At 43.7% G+C, this 16,344-nt stretch overlaps 2 protein-coding genes across 2 annotated transcripts in view; both read right to left on the bottom strand.

Annotated features, from left to right (window-relative positions):
- The window catches only part of ptenb (phosphatase and tensin homolog B), a 128,653-nt gene that overhangs the window by 71,336 nt on the left and 40,973 nt on the right, over positions 1-16,344 (bottom strand). The window lies entirely within an intron of this gene.
- gpr142 (G protein-coupled receptor 142) lies at positions 285-5,622 on the bottom strand. Its single transcript, XM_033984295.2, has 4 exons — positions 5,463-5,622; positions 2,010-2,113; positions 935-1,342; positions 285-599 (listed from the first exon to the last, which is right to left on the bottom strand). The coding sequence occupies exons 1-4, from the start codon at positions 5,620-5,622 to the stop codon at positions 294-296; spliced, it is 978 nt and encodes a 325-aa protein (XP_033840186.1). The 3' UTR covers positions 285-293.

The raw sequence follows: 16,344 nt of genomic DNA, 5'->3' as shown, positions 1-16,344 counted from the left end.
GTCCTGGTTCTTCCCTGGTTCTGTCCTAATTAATCCTGCTTAAATCTTGGTTTAGTCCTGGTTTGGTTCTGGTTTAGTCTTGTTTTAGTCCTGGTTTAGTCCTGATTGAGTCCTATTTCAGTCCTGGTTTAGTCTTAGTTTAGTTCTGGTTTAGTCCTGGTTCGGTTCTGGCTTAATCTTGGTTCAGTCCTGGTTCAGTTCTACTTTAGTCCTGGTTCAGTCCTGGTTCAGTCCTGATTTAGTTCTGCTTAAATCCTGGTTTAGTCCTGGTTCGGTTCTGGTTCAGTCCTGGTTCAGTCGGGGTCCTGGCTCTTGCTGCCCTCTCGACTGCGTTGGCCCCGCCCCCTGATGACCTCGCAGATTATGTTGCGTGCGGTGCGTCTGATTGGATGGCTGGTGGCACTGTAGAGGAGCAGGTTGAGGGCGGTGTTGAGCATGGCGGCCATGTTGGACAGGTCGTACAGGAGGTGCACTCTCCACGACCGGTTTACAGTCGCAACATGGAGATGCAAGAGGAGAGCCAGCACCCGAGGGCCCCACAGCAGAGAGAAGAGACCCGAGAGGGAGAGGAGGAGGGCCACGGAGCGAGGGGGGGAGGGAGAGGAGGAGGGGGGAGGGAGGGAGCGAGCGGAGGAGGAGGGAGGGAGAGGGGAGCGAGAGGGGGAGGGTGGAGGGAGAGGGGAGGAGGGAGTTCTCAGTGGGTTCTTCAGATCTGATCCAGGGTCTAATCTCAGTCTGGACCTGAGGAGCAAAAGAAACACCTCATCATGAGCGCTCCTTTAGCCCCTCCTACCACCACCTCCTGAACCTCCACTCTGCCTCATTTGGAGCATTCTCATTGGCTCGTCTTTACTCGCTCAGGTCAAACAGGTGCTAAACTGACACTGGTCCCTGATTGGTCAGAGTGTGGTGTTTCCATGGTTACGGGCTCTCACCTGTGCCGCAGGGTCCAGATGATGCGAGAGTTCAGGGTGAGGAAAATGGAGCAGGGCAGGAAGTAGATAATGGTCACATGACTCCAGATGAGAGCAGCATCCCAGCGAGAGGGCGGGGCCTGCGTCCTCCACAGATCTGGCCAATAGAAGAAGGGGATCCCCGAGGCGAACGCCAGCGCCATCACCACAGCGATGGTGCGGCGTGTCCGGGTTGGAGAGCGGATCCTCCGGTGCAGTAGGGGGTGACACAGAGCCACGTACCGGTCCACCGTCAGAGGAACCGCCGCCCAGATGGAGGCGTGGTTAGCGGCAAACTCCGCCGCGCTCACCGCATGAAGAAGAAGAGGAGGAACGGCACGATGAAAGACTGCCGTCTCCAAGAGGAAGTCCACCAGCACGATGCACACCTGAGAGAGGTGAACAGGTGACCTACGACCTTTAACCACAGTCTGTGCACATCTCTGGACATTGCTAATCCATCGACTCTGGCTCCAATTCACTTTCTATTGAAAAAAAATGTCTCCTCTCTCTGTAACTGCTGCTGTCTGACTCGTCATTTTGGCCTTAACATGTTGGTTTTAACCTGCTCTACATGATCCTGGGATTTTATTTCACTATTGTGTCTGTAACTCAAGATATGAACATTAATAACAGACAAACCAGGTGTCATCTTTCTCAGAGGTCACTCCTGCTAACGTTAGCAAAACGTTTGACTGCCTGTAATAATAGTATTTTTAACTACAAGCCTCGACCAGCTTCATTTGGAGTCAAACAATGTGGATGACGTCACACTCCCTCAGCCCACTACTTTATACAGTTTATGCCTATGACCTATGACCTATGACCTTAAATACACTTTAGTCACAGCGTTTGACAATATACTTTTTCAAAATCTGGTTAGGATTTGGTTTAGGAACAGTTCATTTGGTTAAAGTTTCGCCAAGTCTCCAACAGGAAGATGTGAAATACAGACTACAGTAAAATGATGCACATCTGAGCCAAGAAAAATGAGTGTAACCTCCGACCTGTAACCTACGACCTGTCTACAGTCTTATAATGCTATTAAAGACACACCTGAGCCAAGATGTCCGCCGCTGTGATGGAGATGAGGAAGGAGTAGAGCGGAGACTTAGAGCGAGAGGAGAGACGGTACAGAGCGGCCAACGTCACGCAGTTCACTGTGAAGAGAGAGAAGAGAGAAGGAGGGGTTATTATACTGTGAAGAGAGAGGAGAGAAGGAGGGGTTATTATACTGTAAAGAGAGAGAAGAGAGAGAAGAGAGAGAAGGAGGGGTTATTATACTGTGAAGAGAGAGAAGAGAGAGAAGGAGGGGTTATTATACTGTAAAGAGATAGAAGAGAGAGAAAGAGGGGTTATTATACTGTAAAGAGAGAGAAGGGAGAGAAGGAGGGGTTATTATACTGTAAAGAGAAAGAAGAGAGAGAAGAGAGAGAAGGAGGGGTTATTATACTGTGAAGAGAGAGAAGAGAGAGAAGGAGGGGTTATTATACTGTAAAGAGAGAGAAGAGAGAGAAGGAGGGGTTATTATTCTGTAAAGAGAGAGAAGAGAGAGAAGGAGGGGTTATTATACTGTAAAGAGAGAGAAGGAGGGGTTATTATACTGTGAAGAGAGAGAAGAGAGAAAGAGGGGTTATTATACTGTGAAGAGAGAGAAGAGAGAAAGAGGGGTTATTATACTGTGAAGAGAGAGAAGAGAGAGAAGGAGGGGTTATTATACTGTGAAGAGAGAGAAGGAGGGGTTATTATACTGTAAAGAGAGAGAAGGGAGAAAGAGGGGTTATTATACTGTGAAGAGAGAGAAGAGAGAGAAGGAGGGGTTATTATACTGTGAAGAGAGAGAAGGAGGGGTTATTATACTGTAAAGAGAGAGAAGGGAGAAAGAGGGGTTATTATACTGTGAAGAGAGAGAAGAGAGAAGGAGGGGTTATTATACTGTAAAGAGAGAGAAGAGAGAAAGAGGGGTTATTATACTGTGAAGAGAGAGAAGAGAGTACAGTACAGTCACAGTCACAGTACAGTTCACTACGGAGAAGAGAGAGAGAGACAGAGGGTCATTATACTGTTTATTACGGAGAAGAAAGAGCAATAGAGAGAGAAAGAGGGAGAAAAAAGGGAGAGAGTTCATTATACTGTTTACAACAGAGAGGAGAGGAGAGAAAGAAAGACAGAGAGAGATCTGTCACAATACAGTTTACTACGATGAAGAGACAGAGAGAGAGAGGGTGAGAGAGAGAGGGGGATCTGTCACAATACAGTTTACTACGATGAAGGGAGAGAGAGGGAGAGAGGGTGAGAGAGAGGGGGGGATCTGTCGCAATACAGTTTACTACGATGAAGGGAGAGAGAGAGAGAGAAAGAGAGTGAGAGAGAGAGAGATCTGTCACAATACAGTTTACTACGATGAAGAGAGAGAGAGAGAGAGGGTGAGAGAGAGAGAGAGGGATCTGTCACAATACAGTTTACTACGATGAAGAGAGAGAGAGGGATCTGTCACAATACAGCTTACTACGGTAAAGAGAGAGGGAGAGAGAAACAGAGAGAGAGAGCTGTCACAGTACAGTTTACTACAGAGAAGAGGGGGAGGGCTCATTATACTGTTTACTACAGAGAGAAGAGGAGAGGAGAGAGGGAGAAAGAGAGACAGAGCAAGCGAGAGAGAGGGGGGGTTATTATACTGTTTACTACAGAGAAGAAGAGGGTTCATTCTACTGAGAGGAGAGAGAGAAAGAGAGAGAAAGAGAGAGAGCCAGTGAGAGGGGACATTATACTGTTTACTACAGAGACGAGAGGAGAAAACGAGACAAAGAGAGCGACAGAGTCATTATACTGGTTACTACAGAGCGTAGAGTTGGATAGATAGAGAGATAGAGAGAGAAATAGAAAGAGAGAAAGAGAGAGAGAGAAGGGGAGAGATCATAATGCTGTGTCTCCAAAAGAAAGTCATGTTTCAGAACCTCGGGATGTTTCTGTCTCACAAAACCAGAGTTACACCAAAGTCTTACAGCAGGCTCTTCTCTCCCCTTCTTTCCCTCCATCTCTGTCTCTTTCCTTCCCTCACTCTCTATTTCTCCCCCCTCTGCCCCTCTCTTTCTGTCTCTCCTCTCTCCTCCTCTTTCCTCCCTCCCCTCTCTCTTTGTCGGAGTCTTTTTTTTGGTTTGTCTCATTCTTCCTCTGCAGCTGCATCTTTCTCTGTATGCTTCCTCTCCTCCTCTCATAGTTCCTCGTCTCCTCGTCTCCTCGTCTCCTCAGCTATGACCTCTGACCCCTGGGAGAGCTGATCGGATCAATAACTCTATCGGTGAAGCAGGTCTCGGGTTTGATTTATTGCTGATATCTTTGTAGAGACCAGCCATTTCTCTACAACTACAGGCAACTTTTTTTTTTTAAGTTTTTGGTTCAATGAAAGATGGACAATAATAAGTAATTTGTGAAGAAATATGTTGAAAATAACAGGAAGTAGAGAGTTTTAGACTTTTCTTAAACACTAATGACGTCACTGATGATAATTCTGTACAAAAGTTCGACACAATTTACACAAGAAACACATTTTTCTGATACTTTAAACAAAATAAAGGTGTTTTCTAATATTTTCTGTGCACAACAGCGCCCGGCGACCTCACTGTTAGCGTCACTACTTCCTGTTCAATTTGGTCGCTATTTAGTTTTTGCTGATTTACGCTAAGATGAAGCAGTGGGCAACATGTTAAAAACTACACAAATTAAATAAATACTTCACCAGAGGACACTTTTATGTTCAGAAAGACAGATGTTTGTGTCTCAGTGCTAACGCTAAGGCTAATTTTGAGACATAACACCACAAACTGAAGTCTTCTACAGATAAAAGTAAATGGGGAGTCTTTATTTTCATTTTAATATTGAATTTAGGTTTTACGATTTTAATAAAAGTAACTGTTAGCTTTGAGACACAGAGAGCTAATTTTGTGAGAGGAGAGACTTTTGGAGAGCGAGTTTTGGTCTGGTGCAATATATGGTTGGTTCCCTAGTGATGTCATATATATATATATATATATATATATATATATATATATATATATATATATATATATATATATATATATATATATATATATATATATATATATATATATATATATATATATATATATATATATATATATATACCTACCTAAAAAATGGTCAACTTCTGAAAAAATATTTATTTATTTATTTAAATTTGTTTATTTAAAAAAAAATTAACCTAAAAAAGTATTTATTTATTTATTTATATTTAATTATCTATTTTTTGTATATTTTTGGGAGGGAGCAAAATCTTAAATATAATGATCATAAGTGTGTTTTAGTAAAATGAGTAATCCAACCCGTCATAAAAATAAGGACAATGCACAGATTACATTGATTTAGCTCCAAGCTCCATTTAAAATTAAAATTAAAATTCATGAATACTATTTCCTAGAAAAAAAAATAACCCTCTCACCTGACAGGGTCTGACAGGGTCTCACCTGACAGGGTCTGACAGGGTCTCACCTGGCAGCCCCACACACAGCAGGACGGTGTAGTAGACCACAGGCACCGCCCCCAGGACACACCTGGACCGAGTCTGGTCTGGATCCGAGTCTGGTCCTGGGTCTAGAGTGGGTCTGAGCGGGTCTGAACCGGACTGGGACTCATTGGACCAGGACTGCATCATCAGGAATCAGGACTGAAGAGAGACAGAGGAGAAAGAAGAGAGAGAGTGTGTTAGCATCATCAGGACTGAAGAGAGACAGAGGAGAAAGAAGAGAGAGAGAAGAGAGAGAGAGTGTTAGCATAATCAGGACTGAAGAGAGACAGAGGAGAGAGAAGAGAGAGAGTGTTAGCATCATCAGGACTGAAGAGAGACAGAGGAGAAAGAAGAGAGAGAGTGTGTTAGCATCATCAGGACTGAAGAGAGACAGAGGAGAAAGAAGAGAGAGAGAAGAGAGAGAGAGTGTTAGCATCATCAGGACTGAAGAGAGACAGAGGAGAGAGAAGAGAGAGAGTGTTAGCATCATCAGGACTGAAGAGAGACAGAGGAGAGAGAAGAGAGAGAGAGTGTTAGCATCATCAGGACTGAAGAGAGACAGAGGAGAGAGAGAGAAGTGAGAGAGAGTGTTAGCATCATCAGGACTGAAGAGGGAGACAGAGGAGAGAGGAGAGAGAGTGTTAGCATCATCAGGACTGAAGAGAGAGACAGAGGAGAGAGAGGAAAGAGAGACAGAGGAGAGAGATAGAAGAGAGAGAGAGGAGAGGAGAGAGAGTTAGCATCATATGAATTGAACTGAGACAGGACACAGAGGGGAGCAAGAGGAAGACAGAAAAAGGAAAAAAAATCTCTGTTCCACCTGGTGATGTCATGTGTAAAAACTGCCACTTCATGACATCACCAGGTGGAACAGAGCATTTTGAGCTTTGTAGATGCAGACAGACTAATAACACAGGATTTCACAAACGTGTGTGAATGTGAATGCTCGTCATATATGACCTTTAACCTTTCACACTCACTTTAAATGAGGCTAAAACAGTAGCTGCGTGTTGGGGATTGGTGGGATGAAGTTGATGAAATTAAAGATGTACTGCGCAACTTTTCTGGTAGAGGGTCTGCCACCTACTTGTCTCCATGGTGATGTGATTTTTTTTTGCCTGGAATGTTCCACAGTACAGTATTAAATTTGGCTATAGGTCTTTTTACTGCTTAAAATATCAAGAAAAACAGTCATTCGTATGATTCACTGAGACGCCTCCCCACAGATCAGACCTGTATTTTGTCTTAGTGTGTTTCTGCTTATCGTCATGGACACAGATGAGTTTAAATGGCCTAAATCGTTTCATTCACACAGGTTTATCACACAAACGTTGTATATTTAGGTGCCTCTCAAAATGAAAACACCTTGTGATGTCATGGGGTAATACAGGAAGTGCTTTACTTCCTGTATTTCCACACAGAGCAGTAACAGCTCCATGGAGACGCAGTTACACAGTGCAGCTTTATGCGTCCAGATTAAAACAGTAAAAACTAAAATAACCATTGAGCAAAACACGACTCAAACGTGAGCGAACGGGACGGACGTCACTGCCTGATCTGTCTCGTTTTTCACATTAACTTTGGCGCTGAAGTTGCTATAGTAACTGTTCATTCTTTGTATCATGTTCCACCATAAAGCCCAAGCATCTTCCTGTAAGTAAATGATATTCACTGATAATGACAATAAAACTGATTCTGATGTTGAGTGATACTTGTGTCTACGGCCGTGCAGAATAAACTTGTTTTGAAGATTTCAACGACTTTAATTAAAAAGGTGCCAAATCGGGCGATGACGACAGATGCTGCTGTTTGCTCTGCTCGCTGCTGATTGGAGGATTTCACACCTGAGCGACCACCTGACCTGTGTTTGCCTGTAACCTCTGACCCCGCTCACCTGTTTGTCGCACGTCCTCTCTCCTCCTCCTCCTGCTCCTCCCCTCTCTCCTTTTCTGACATACAAAGATGCAGAAGAGGGGGAGGGCATCTGACACACAGGGAAACATATATAGGAGGCAGGTAGGGCATCTGACACACAAGAATATATATATCTAGGAGGGTGGGAGGGCATCTGACACACAGGGATACAGGAGGATGAGAGGGCATCAGGTTTAAACGACTGTTATCATGCAGTGCTGTGTCCCGATGGTCAAACAGGACGTTCATGATCCGAGTGAGTGATGCACACGTGTGATTTATGTTTTTCTCGTCAAATTAAATAAACAAGGGACACGAATGCAGCTGTGTGGAAGGACAGCAGGGGGCGCTCTGTGTGGGGTTAATAATGTGTGACCCTGATGCAGAGACACACGAGTTTATTTATTTTATCATCTATGACATCCGGGGATCAGTGTGGTATAATTTGGACGTTTTAAATCACAATATTGATCTAAAACGACTTCAAAAAAGAAACAAGTCCATTAAAGGTCCTATATTACGAGGAATTATGTTATAAAGTTGTTACCTCCTCAAAGTATTTCATGTATTTTGAGGTTTTATGAGGATTCAAAAGTAGTGATTTTAATAAAGATTTGTGCTGAATTTTGTTTAACGGAAACAACTGAGTATATTTTTTTTCCTCGCTATTATTTATTTATTTATTTTTTATTTTATTTTTTTTAATTATTATTATTTTTTTATTTTTTTTTGTATATTTGTGTTTGCTAAAATTATGTTGATTTTCTGCAGGTCTTAGAGAAAAATAATAATACTTTTACTTTTCAGTCTAGTTAAAAAAAACAGATACTACTCTCAAATGTAGTAAAGTAAAAGTAAAAAGTATCCACTGTAAAATGTTTAGATAAACTACAGATACCTAAAACATATACTTAAGTACAGCACATTGCACCACTGTGTTTGAGTAAAACTTTATTATTACTCTGTCTACATCTCCAAAGCAATGCTCTGTTCCACCTTGTGATGTCATGAACTGGTGGTTTTCAAGTTCAAACGCACACAGCGAAGCACTTCCTGTATTACCCGATGACATCACAAGGTGGAACAGAGTGTTTTCTGTTTGAGAGAAGCCTAACTATGCAGAATTTGAATGAAACAAAACACAACTGCAGGTCTGTTTGTGATGAGGAAACAACATTATAACAGATTGAGTTAAAACTAGTTAAAATTGTGTTATTGTTTACACTATTTATGCTAATTTTATGTTGTAATTGTTTATAGATTCTTTAGTCACAGGTTAATTTGCATAAACAGGTGCAGGTGGGAGGAGCAGGGGGATAGGGGGAGCATGTTTTTTTTAAATTTTTTGAGTGCTCAGAGAAGATTAGAACAGATTAGTCGCTCGATGAAACAAGCGTAAATGATCAAAACACAACTCCAGGTGTGTACAGTATTTGGTTAGGAAACAACATTAAAACACGATTAAAATGTTTAAACACGGCCATTTTTTTTGCATAAATGTTCTTTAAGCGATACAAAATAAAACCCACTATGCTCCACACTTATATTTTTTGTAATTTTTTGGAATATGCAAATAGATTTATTATTTTAGATTTATTATATTTTTTTTAATTTAAATTCACAAATTGCATAAAAAGTATTAAAAAATGAAACATAGCTGCACAAGGACCAAAATAGCAAAAGAACATTTTTATTTAAATTAAAAAACGGAAGTGACAGCACGAGACATGAGTTTTAGGTTTGTCATGGAAATAAATCCGTTGAAATATTATCTAAAGTTTGTATATTTTTAAGTTTTTGCCGTGTAACTCCTGATGTTGGTGTTTTAAAGCTGACGTACTGCGCTCGTGTCTGCTCTGTAGTTATAATCTCTGACGCCCGTGGATCAATATGTCGTAATTTGCACATTTTAAATCACAATATTGATCTAAAACGATTTCCACGTTAGAAAACTGCGGCGCCCAGTGGGAGATGACATCGTAAACGTCATCACAACAAATTGCCGCGCGCTGTTGGTCGCTCGTATGGACAGCTGCACATCACACTAGCGACTAAAATGACTACGCAATGATGCACTGCCGAATTCTACGAGTATCACCGGTTAAGAGAATAAAACTGAAAAGAAGTTCGTACGTCACAGTTGGCGTGTACAGGTCGAGGTGAAAACGCAGGTAGATTGTCAAAATGGCGTCTTGAAAATAAGCGATTAAAGATGACCGTATTTCCTGGAGTCGCACCAGAGTATAAGTCCCACTGGAGTATAAATTGCACTAGCCGAAAAAATGCGTAATAACGAAGAAAAAAAAAACACATATTTCACATATAAATCGCATCTGAGTATAAGTCACACAGAAGTATAAGTCGCACCGGAGTATAAGTCGCACCGGAGTATAAGTCGCACCGGAGTATAAGTCGCACGGGAGTATAAGTCGCACCGGAGTATAAGTCGCACCGGAGTATAAGTCGCACCGGAGTATAAGTCGCACGGGAGTATAAGTCGCACCGGAGTATAAGTCGCACCGGAGTATAAGTCGCACCGGAGTTGGAGTATAAGTTGCACTAGCCAAAAAATGCATAATAATGAAGAAAAAAACATATATTTCACATATAAATCGCATCTGAGTATAAGTCACACCCCCGGCCACACTATGAAAAAAAAATACGAGTTATTTTCCAGAAAAGACAGTACTCAAACATGTATGAATATCCACTTTGCAGAATGGGTGTGATTTAAGTTTAAGTTCGTTTTCTAAGGACAAATCGTCGATTTTGTTCTTTTTTTGGTTTCAACGAACAACAAAGATTTTTTTTAGGGGCTTCGTACTTCCAGACTAATCAAAAAAAGTTCCACACTCTGCTCTGATTCTGACACCACACCTCTCATCCAAACAGGAAGTGGAGAGCACCTTCCTGATCTGTACTTCCTGTGCTCAGACACATTTGGATCCTCCTGAAACGTCTCCTCCTCCTCAGAAAACAGCAGAGCCACAGCCGTCCCGGGACAGAGGGACAGAGACGTGCCCGATGTTCTACGCCCCCAGCGTCTGACCAGCAACCACACAGGGGAGTGTCGTGCTCGAGGACACAAGGGCAGTCTGCGTGTAGGTGAAACAGAGTGAGGGTAAACGTGGGGAATCTAACCCTCACTCACACAGGAGGGAGAGGAGGAAAGTGTCTTGCTCAGGGACACGAGGGCAAGGTCTATGTGTGTGTGTTATAGAAGATGCAGATGTTACAGAGTTGAACCCTCACGCAGGAGAAGTGTCTTGCTCGAGGACACCAGGGCAGTGCGTGTGTCTGTTCCAGAGGATAAATGTGGTGCAGATGTAACTGAACCTGAGCCTCACGTCACAACAGCTCTTTAATTATTCAGTATCCACAAAGAAAAGAAGAGAAAAGAGGGGAGTGAAAGAGGCAGAGAGGGATGAGAGAGAGAGGGAGGGAGAGAGAAGGAGGAGACAGATAGAGGGAGAGAGGAGAGAAAAGGAGGAAGGGGGGTAAAAGAGAGGGAGGAGAAAAAGAGAGAGAGGGAGTAGGAGAGATAAAAATAGAGGAAAGAGAGAGAGGGGGAGATAGAGGTAGGAAGGGAGAGAGGAGAGAAAAGGGGAGTGGGAGAAAGAGAGAGGAGAGAGAGGGATGGGGAGAGAGAGGGAGGATAGAGGGGAGAGGGAAAAAAGAGGGACAGAGAGAGCGGGAGAGAGAGAAAGGGGGAAGAGAGGGAGTGAGGAGAGAAAAGGAGAGGCAGCAAAAAAGAGAGGGGGTGAGAGAGGGAGAGAGAAAGGGGTGAGAGAGGGGGCGATAGAGGGAGAAGAGAAAAGGAGAAGGGGAGAGAGAAAGAGGGAGGGGGAGAGGAGAGAGGGAGGAGAAAAAGAGAGAGAGAGATGGGGGAAAGAGAGTGAGGAAAGAAAGAAAAGGAGAGGGAGAGAGAGCGGGAGAGGGAGAGGAGAGAGGAAGGAGAAAAAGAGAGAGAGAGAGAAAGAAAGAGGGAGGGGGAGATAGAGGGAGGAAGGAGAGAAAAGAAGATTGGGCAAAAAGAGAGGGAGAGAGAGGGAGAGGAGAGAGGGAGGAAATATATAAAGAAGGAGCAGAAGGGATAAAAATAGAGGAAGGAGAGAGAGTGAGGCAGGGTGAGGGAGGAGAGAGAGAGGGAGGAGATAGATAGAGGGAGAGAGGAGAGAAAAGGAGAGGGAGAGACAGAGAGAAGAAGGGAGGGAAGGAGGAGGGGAGGAGACAAAGTTACAGGGAGGAGAAGAAGAGGAAAAAGAGTGAGTGAAGGAGAGAGGAGGCAGTGGAGCATTAGAGGACACAAAACAGAGTCCAGTTCAGATCAAACTGAGGCGTCTCTGCTGAAAACAACAGGACGAGAAGAAAAGCAGAAAACAAGAAGAAAAAAGAAGAACAAAAGACAAATATTTATTTTTAGATCAACATAAGAAATATAAAAATGTGACATAACAGATTCAGTTAAACGGTTCTTTATCACATAAGATTAATGTTATAGATCGACCTGGAGCTGAGTTTGATTCATAAACTTTAGAAGGACTAAACCAGGACTAAAAGCAGGACTAAACCGGGACTACACCAGGACTAGACCAGGACTAAACCAGGATTAAACCAGGACTAAACCAGGACTAAACCAGGATTAAACCAGGACTAAACCAGGATTAAACCAGGACTAAACCAGGACTAAACCAGGATTAAACCAGGACTAAAGCAGGACTACACCGGGACTAAACAAGGACTAAACCAGGACTAAACCAGGACTAAACCAGGATTAAACCAGGACTAAAGCAGGACTACACCAGGACTAAATCAGGACTAAAGCAGGACTACAGCAGGACTAAACCAGGACTAAACCAGGACTAAACCAGGACTAAACCAGGATTAAACCAGGACTAAAGCAGGACTACACCGGGACTAAACAAGGACTACACCAGGACTACACCAGGACTAAACCAGGACTAAAGCAGGACTACACCGGGACTAAACAAGGACTACACCAGGACAACACCAGGACTAAACCAGGACTACACCAGGAATAAACCAGGACTAAATCAGGACTAAACCAGGACTAAAGCAGGACCGAGTCTGTAAGTGCAGGTCAAATGCAGGTTTAACACAGAGACACTGGGTCAAATGCAGGGACACATTTATCACAGGGACAATAGACTGGACCTGATGTTGCACAAAAGACCGGATTCCACAGACTCTGAGTTTGGAAGTAAATCCTGTTTTTCTGGATCATTTGGTTTGGACCAAAGTGTTGAATTAAAGACACAGAGTTCAGACCACATTTAGACCTGTTTCAGACCTGCTTTAGGGTTTGGTCCTGGTGTAATCCTGGTTTAGTCCTGGTTTAGACCTGGTTTAGACCTGGTTCAGTCCAGGTTGAGTTCTCTTCAGATTCAGATTGTTTCAGATTTGAGAATGAACGGAACTGGAGGAAATTCCACCTGTCACTGAATCCTGAGTTTATTACAGCCAAGCAAGATAAGGACTAAACCAGGACTAAACCAGGACTAAACCAGGACTAAACCAGGACTAAACCAGGACTAAACCAGGACTAAACCAGACTCTAAACCAGGACTAAGCCAGACTCTAAACCAGGACTAAACCAGGACTAAGCCAGACTCTAAACCAGGACTAAACCAGGACTAAACCGGGACTAAACCAGGACTAAACCAGACTCTAAACCAGGACTAAACCAGGACTAAGCCAGACTCTAAACCAGGACTAAACCAGGACTAAATCAGGACTAAGCCAGACTCTAAACCAGGACTAAACCAGGACTAAGCCAGACTATAAACCAGGACTAAACCAGGACTAAACCAGGACTAAACCAGGACTAAACCAGGACTAAGACAGACTCTAAACCAGGACTAAACCAGGACTAAGCCAGACTCTAAACCAGGACTAAACCAGGACTAAACCAGGACTAAGCCAGACTCTAAACCAGGACTAAACCAGGACTAAACCAGGACTAAACCAGACTATAAACCAGGACTAAACCCGGACTAAGCCAGAACTAAACTAGGACTAAACCAGGTCTAAACCAGGATTAAACCAGACTCTAAACCAGGACTAAACCAGGACTAAGACAGACTCTAAACCAGGACTAAACCAGGACTGAACCAGGACTAAACCAGGTCTAAACCAGGACTGAACCAGGACTCACCTGCAGAGGGTCAGATGGACGTTGACGGGTCAGATCTGTGGAGCTCTGCAGCAGAAGAATCATGGTCCAAACCTGGAGAAACAAACTGAGCTTAGATCCACCAAGAGGACGAGCGACGGATGAGACGTCTGAACAGAAGAGGAGAAGAGAGAAACTAAAGGACGTGACGAGAGAGAGGGAGTGAGGGAGAAGGAAAGGAGGAGTCAATGTGGGGACAGAGAGATTTGATACTCAAAAGAGAGAGAGAAGAGGTAACAATGGGAGGGGGGACAGCGAGAGAGGGAGGACAGGGAAAGAGAGAACGACAGAGATAGAGGGAGGAGAGAACGCAAAGTGTGACAAACAGAGGAGGGAGGAGAGGTAAAGAGAGACAGAGGAAATAAGTATGAGAGGAGAGAGAGAGAGAGAGGGGAGGAAGAGGAGTCAATGTGGGGATGGAGAGATATGATACTCAAAACAAAAGAGCGAGAGAGGAGATAACAATGGGAGGGGGAAAAGCGAGAGAGGGAGAGGAGAGAAAGGGAGAGGATGAAGAGAAAGAAGGGGGAAAAGAGAGGGAGGGAGATGAGGGAAAGAGAGAAGGAGAGAGAAAGAGAGAGAGGGAAGAGAGTGGAATAGCAAGAGAGAGAGGGAGGAGAGAGAAGGGAAGGTAGAGGAAGAGAGAGAAAGAGAGAGAGGGAAGAGGATGAAGAGAGTGAAGGGAGGAAGGGAGAGGGAGAAAGGGAGTGGGAAGAGATAGTGGAAGAAAAAGACAGGGAGGAGAGAGAAGGGGACAGAGAGAGAAGAGGGGAAGAGAGAGGGAAAGAGAAAATGAGACAGGGAAGAGAATGGAAGAGAAAGAAAGAGAGGGAGGAGAGAGGAGGGAAGGGAGAGAGAGGGAAAAGGAGAAGAGGGAAAGAGAGAGGAGAGAGAGGGAAGAGAGAGGGAAGAGGATGACAAGAGAGAAGGGGGAGCGAGGAGGAAAGGGGGGAGAAGAGAGAAAGAGAAGAGGGAAAGAGAGAGAGGGGAGAGGGAGGGAAAGAGGGTAGAGAGAGAAGGGAGGAGAGAAACGAGAGAAAGAGAAAGGAGAGGAGAAGAGAGACAAGGAAGAGAGTTGAAGAGACAGAGAGAGGAAAGAGGAGGGAAGGGGAGAGGACAGAGAGAGAAGAGAGAGATGGAAAGAGCGAAGAGAGGGAGAGGGAGGGAGAGAGGAGAGGGAAAAAGAGATGAGCGACAGAATAGAAAGAGGAGTGTGTGAGGACAGGGGCTGATGGAAAAAGCCTGATAATAATCCTCAAACTGTGTCTGACAGTTTTTAATGTGTTTCTAATGAATCGTTGGTTTGGGATAAATATTTATCATAGTTTTACATCAGTTTAGTGGCAGTTGGTGGAAAAACGTTGAGAAGAAAAGTGCAAAAATACAGGAAGGAACAGATTCTGACATTTTAAGATTCTCCTCTGATAAAAGTGACAAATGTGAAAACTCAAACTCACCGTGAGTCAAACCAAACTCTTCAAATCAAACTTTAAACTCACAAATACAAAAATAAGACTAAGATTCACCAAAAATTTAACAGGAAAAACTCAGACGTGAAAGAAAAGTATTAGTTTGGGTTTAGTGAATGAGTTAAATCAGGGCTAAATCAGGGCTAAACCAGGACTAAACCAGAACTAAACCCGGACTAAAACAGGACTAAACCAGGACTAAACCAGGACTAAACCTGGACTAAAACAGGACTAAACCAGGACTAAACCAGGACTAAAACAGGACTAAACCAGGGCTAAACCAGGGCTAAACCAGGACTAAACCAGGACTAAACCAGGGCTAAACCCGGACTAAACCAGGACTAAACCAGGACTAAACCAGGACTAAACCAGACTGACTGTTATGATGTCACTCTGAAGGGGGAGTGACTTAGCACCAAGAGCAAAGAGAGGAGAGATGCAGAGCATCAAAAACAAAAGTGACATAAAATCTGCCCGTAACCACAGTCCAAACGTTGCATAAATGGTTTAGATCATAAAGATGCAAATGAATCTAGTTTGAGCGAAAATGAGAGCGACCACCTGATGACATCACCAGGTGTAACAGACCAAATGTGCAGGACGACTGAAACAAAACACAACTCCAGGGATGTTTCCAAGGAGGACACTGCATTAGAACAGGGTTAAAGCTCCACTGCGGGACATTTCATCACATTAGAACAGAGTTAAAGCTCCACTGCGGGACATTTCATCACATTAAAGCTCCACTGCGGGACGTTTCATCACATTAAAGCTCCACTGCGGGACATTTCCTCACATTAGCACAGGGTTAAAGCTCCACTGTGGGACATTTGCTCACATTAGCACAGGGTTAAAGCTCCACTGCGGGACATTTGCTCACATTAGCACAGGGTTAAAGCTCCACTGCGGGACATTTCATCACATTAGAACAGAGTTAAAGCTCCACTGCGGGACATTTGCTCACATTAGCACAGGGTTAAAGCTCCACTGCGGGACATTTCATCACTTTAGAACAGAGTTAAAGCTCCACGGCGGGACATTTCTTCACATGAGCACAGGGTTAGATGTGTGGTCACTTTTATGGAGCTGTTTTGGTGGACAGTGTGTCTCACGCGGTCAGTCCTGCCCTTAAACGAGGCGGTCAGCAGTTCATAAATATCTCTGGTGTTTGTTCTGGAGCAGTGCATCGTGGGAGTCGTGACCCGCTCCATTTCTCTTTATTTAAAACACAAAATTACGTGACAAATCTGTGTAAATAAACATTTGTGTGACTTTATTTGGGGTTTTATC

This window comes from Periophthalmus magnuspinnatus, chromosome 19, assembly GCF_009829125.3.
Source record: "Periophthalmus magnuspinnatus isolate fPerMag1 chromosome 19, fPerMag1.2.pri, whole genome shotgun sequence".
NCBI classification, from domain to species: Eukaryota; Metazoa; Chordata; class Actinopteri; order Gobiiformes; family Gobiidae; genus Periophthalmus; species Periophthalmus magnuspinnatus.
This window is presented reverse-complemented; position numbering and strand designations above follow the sequence as displayed.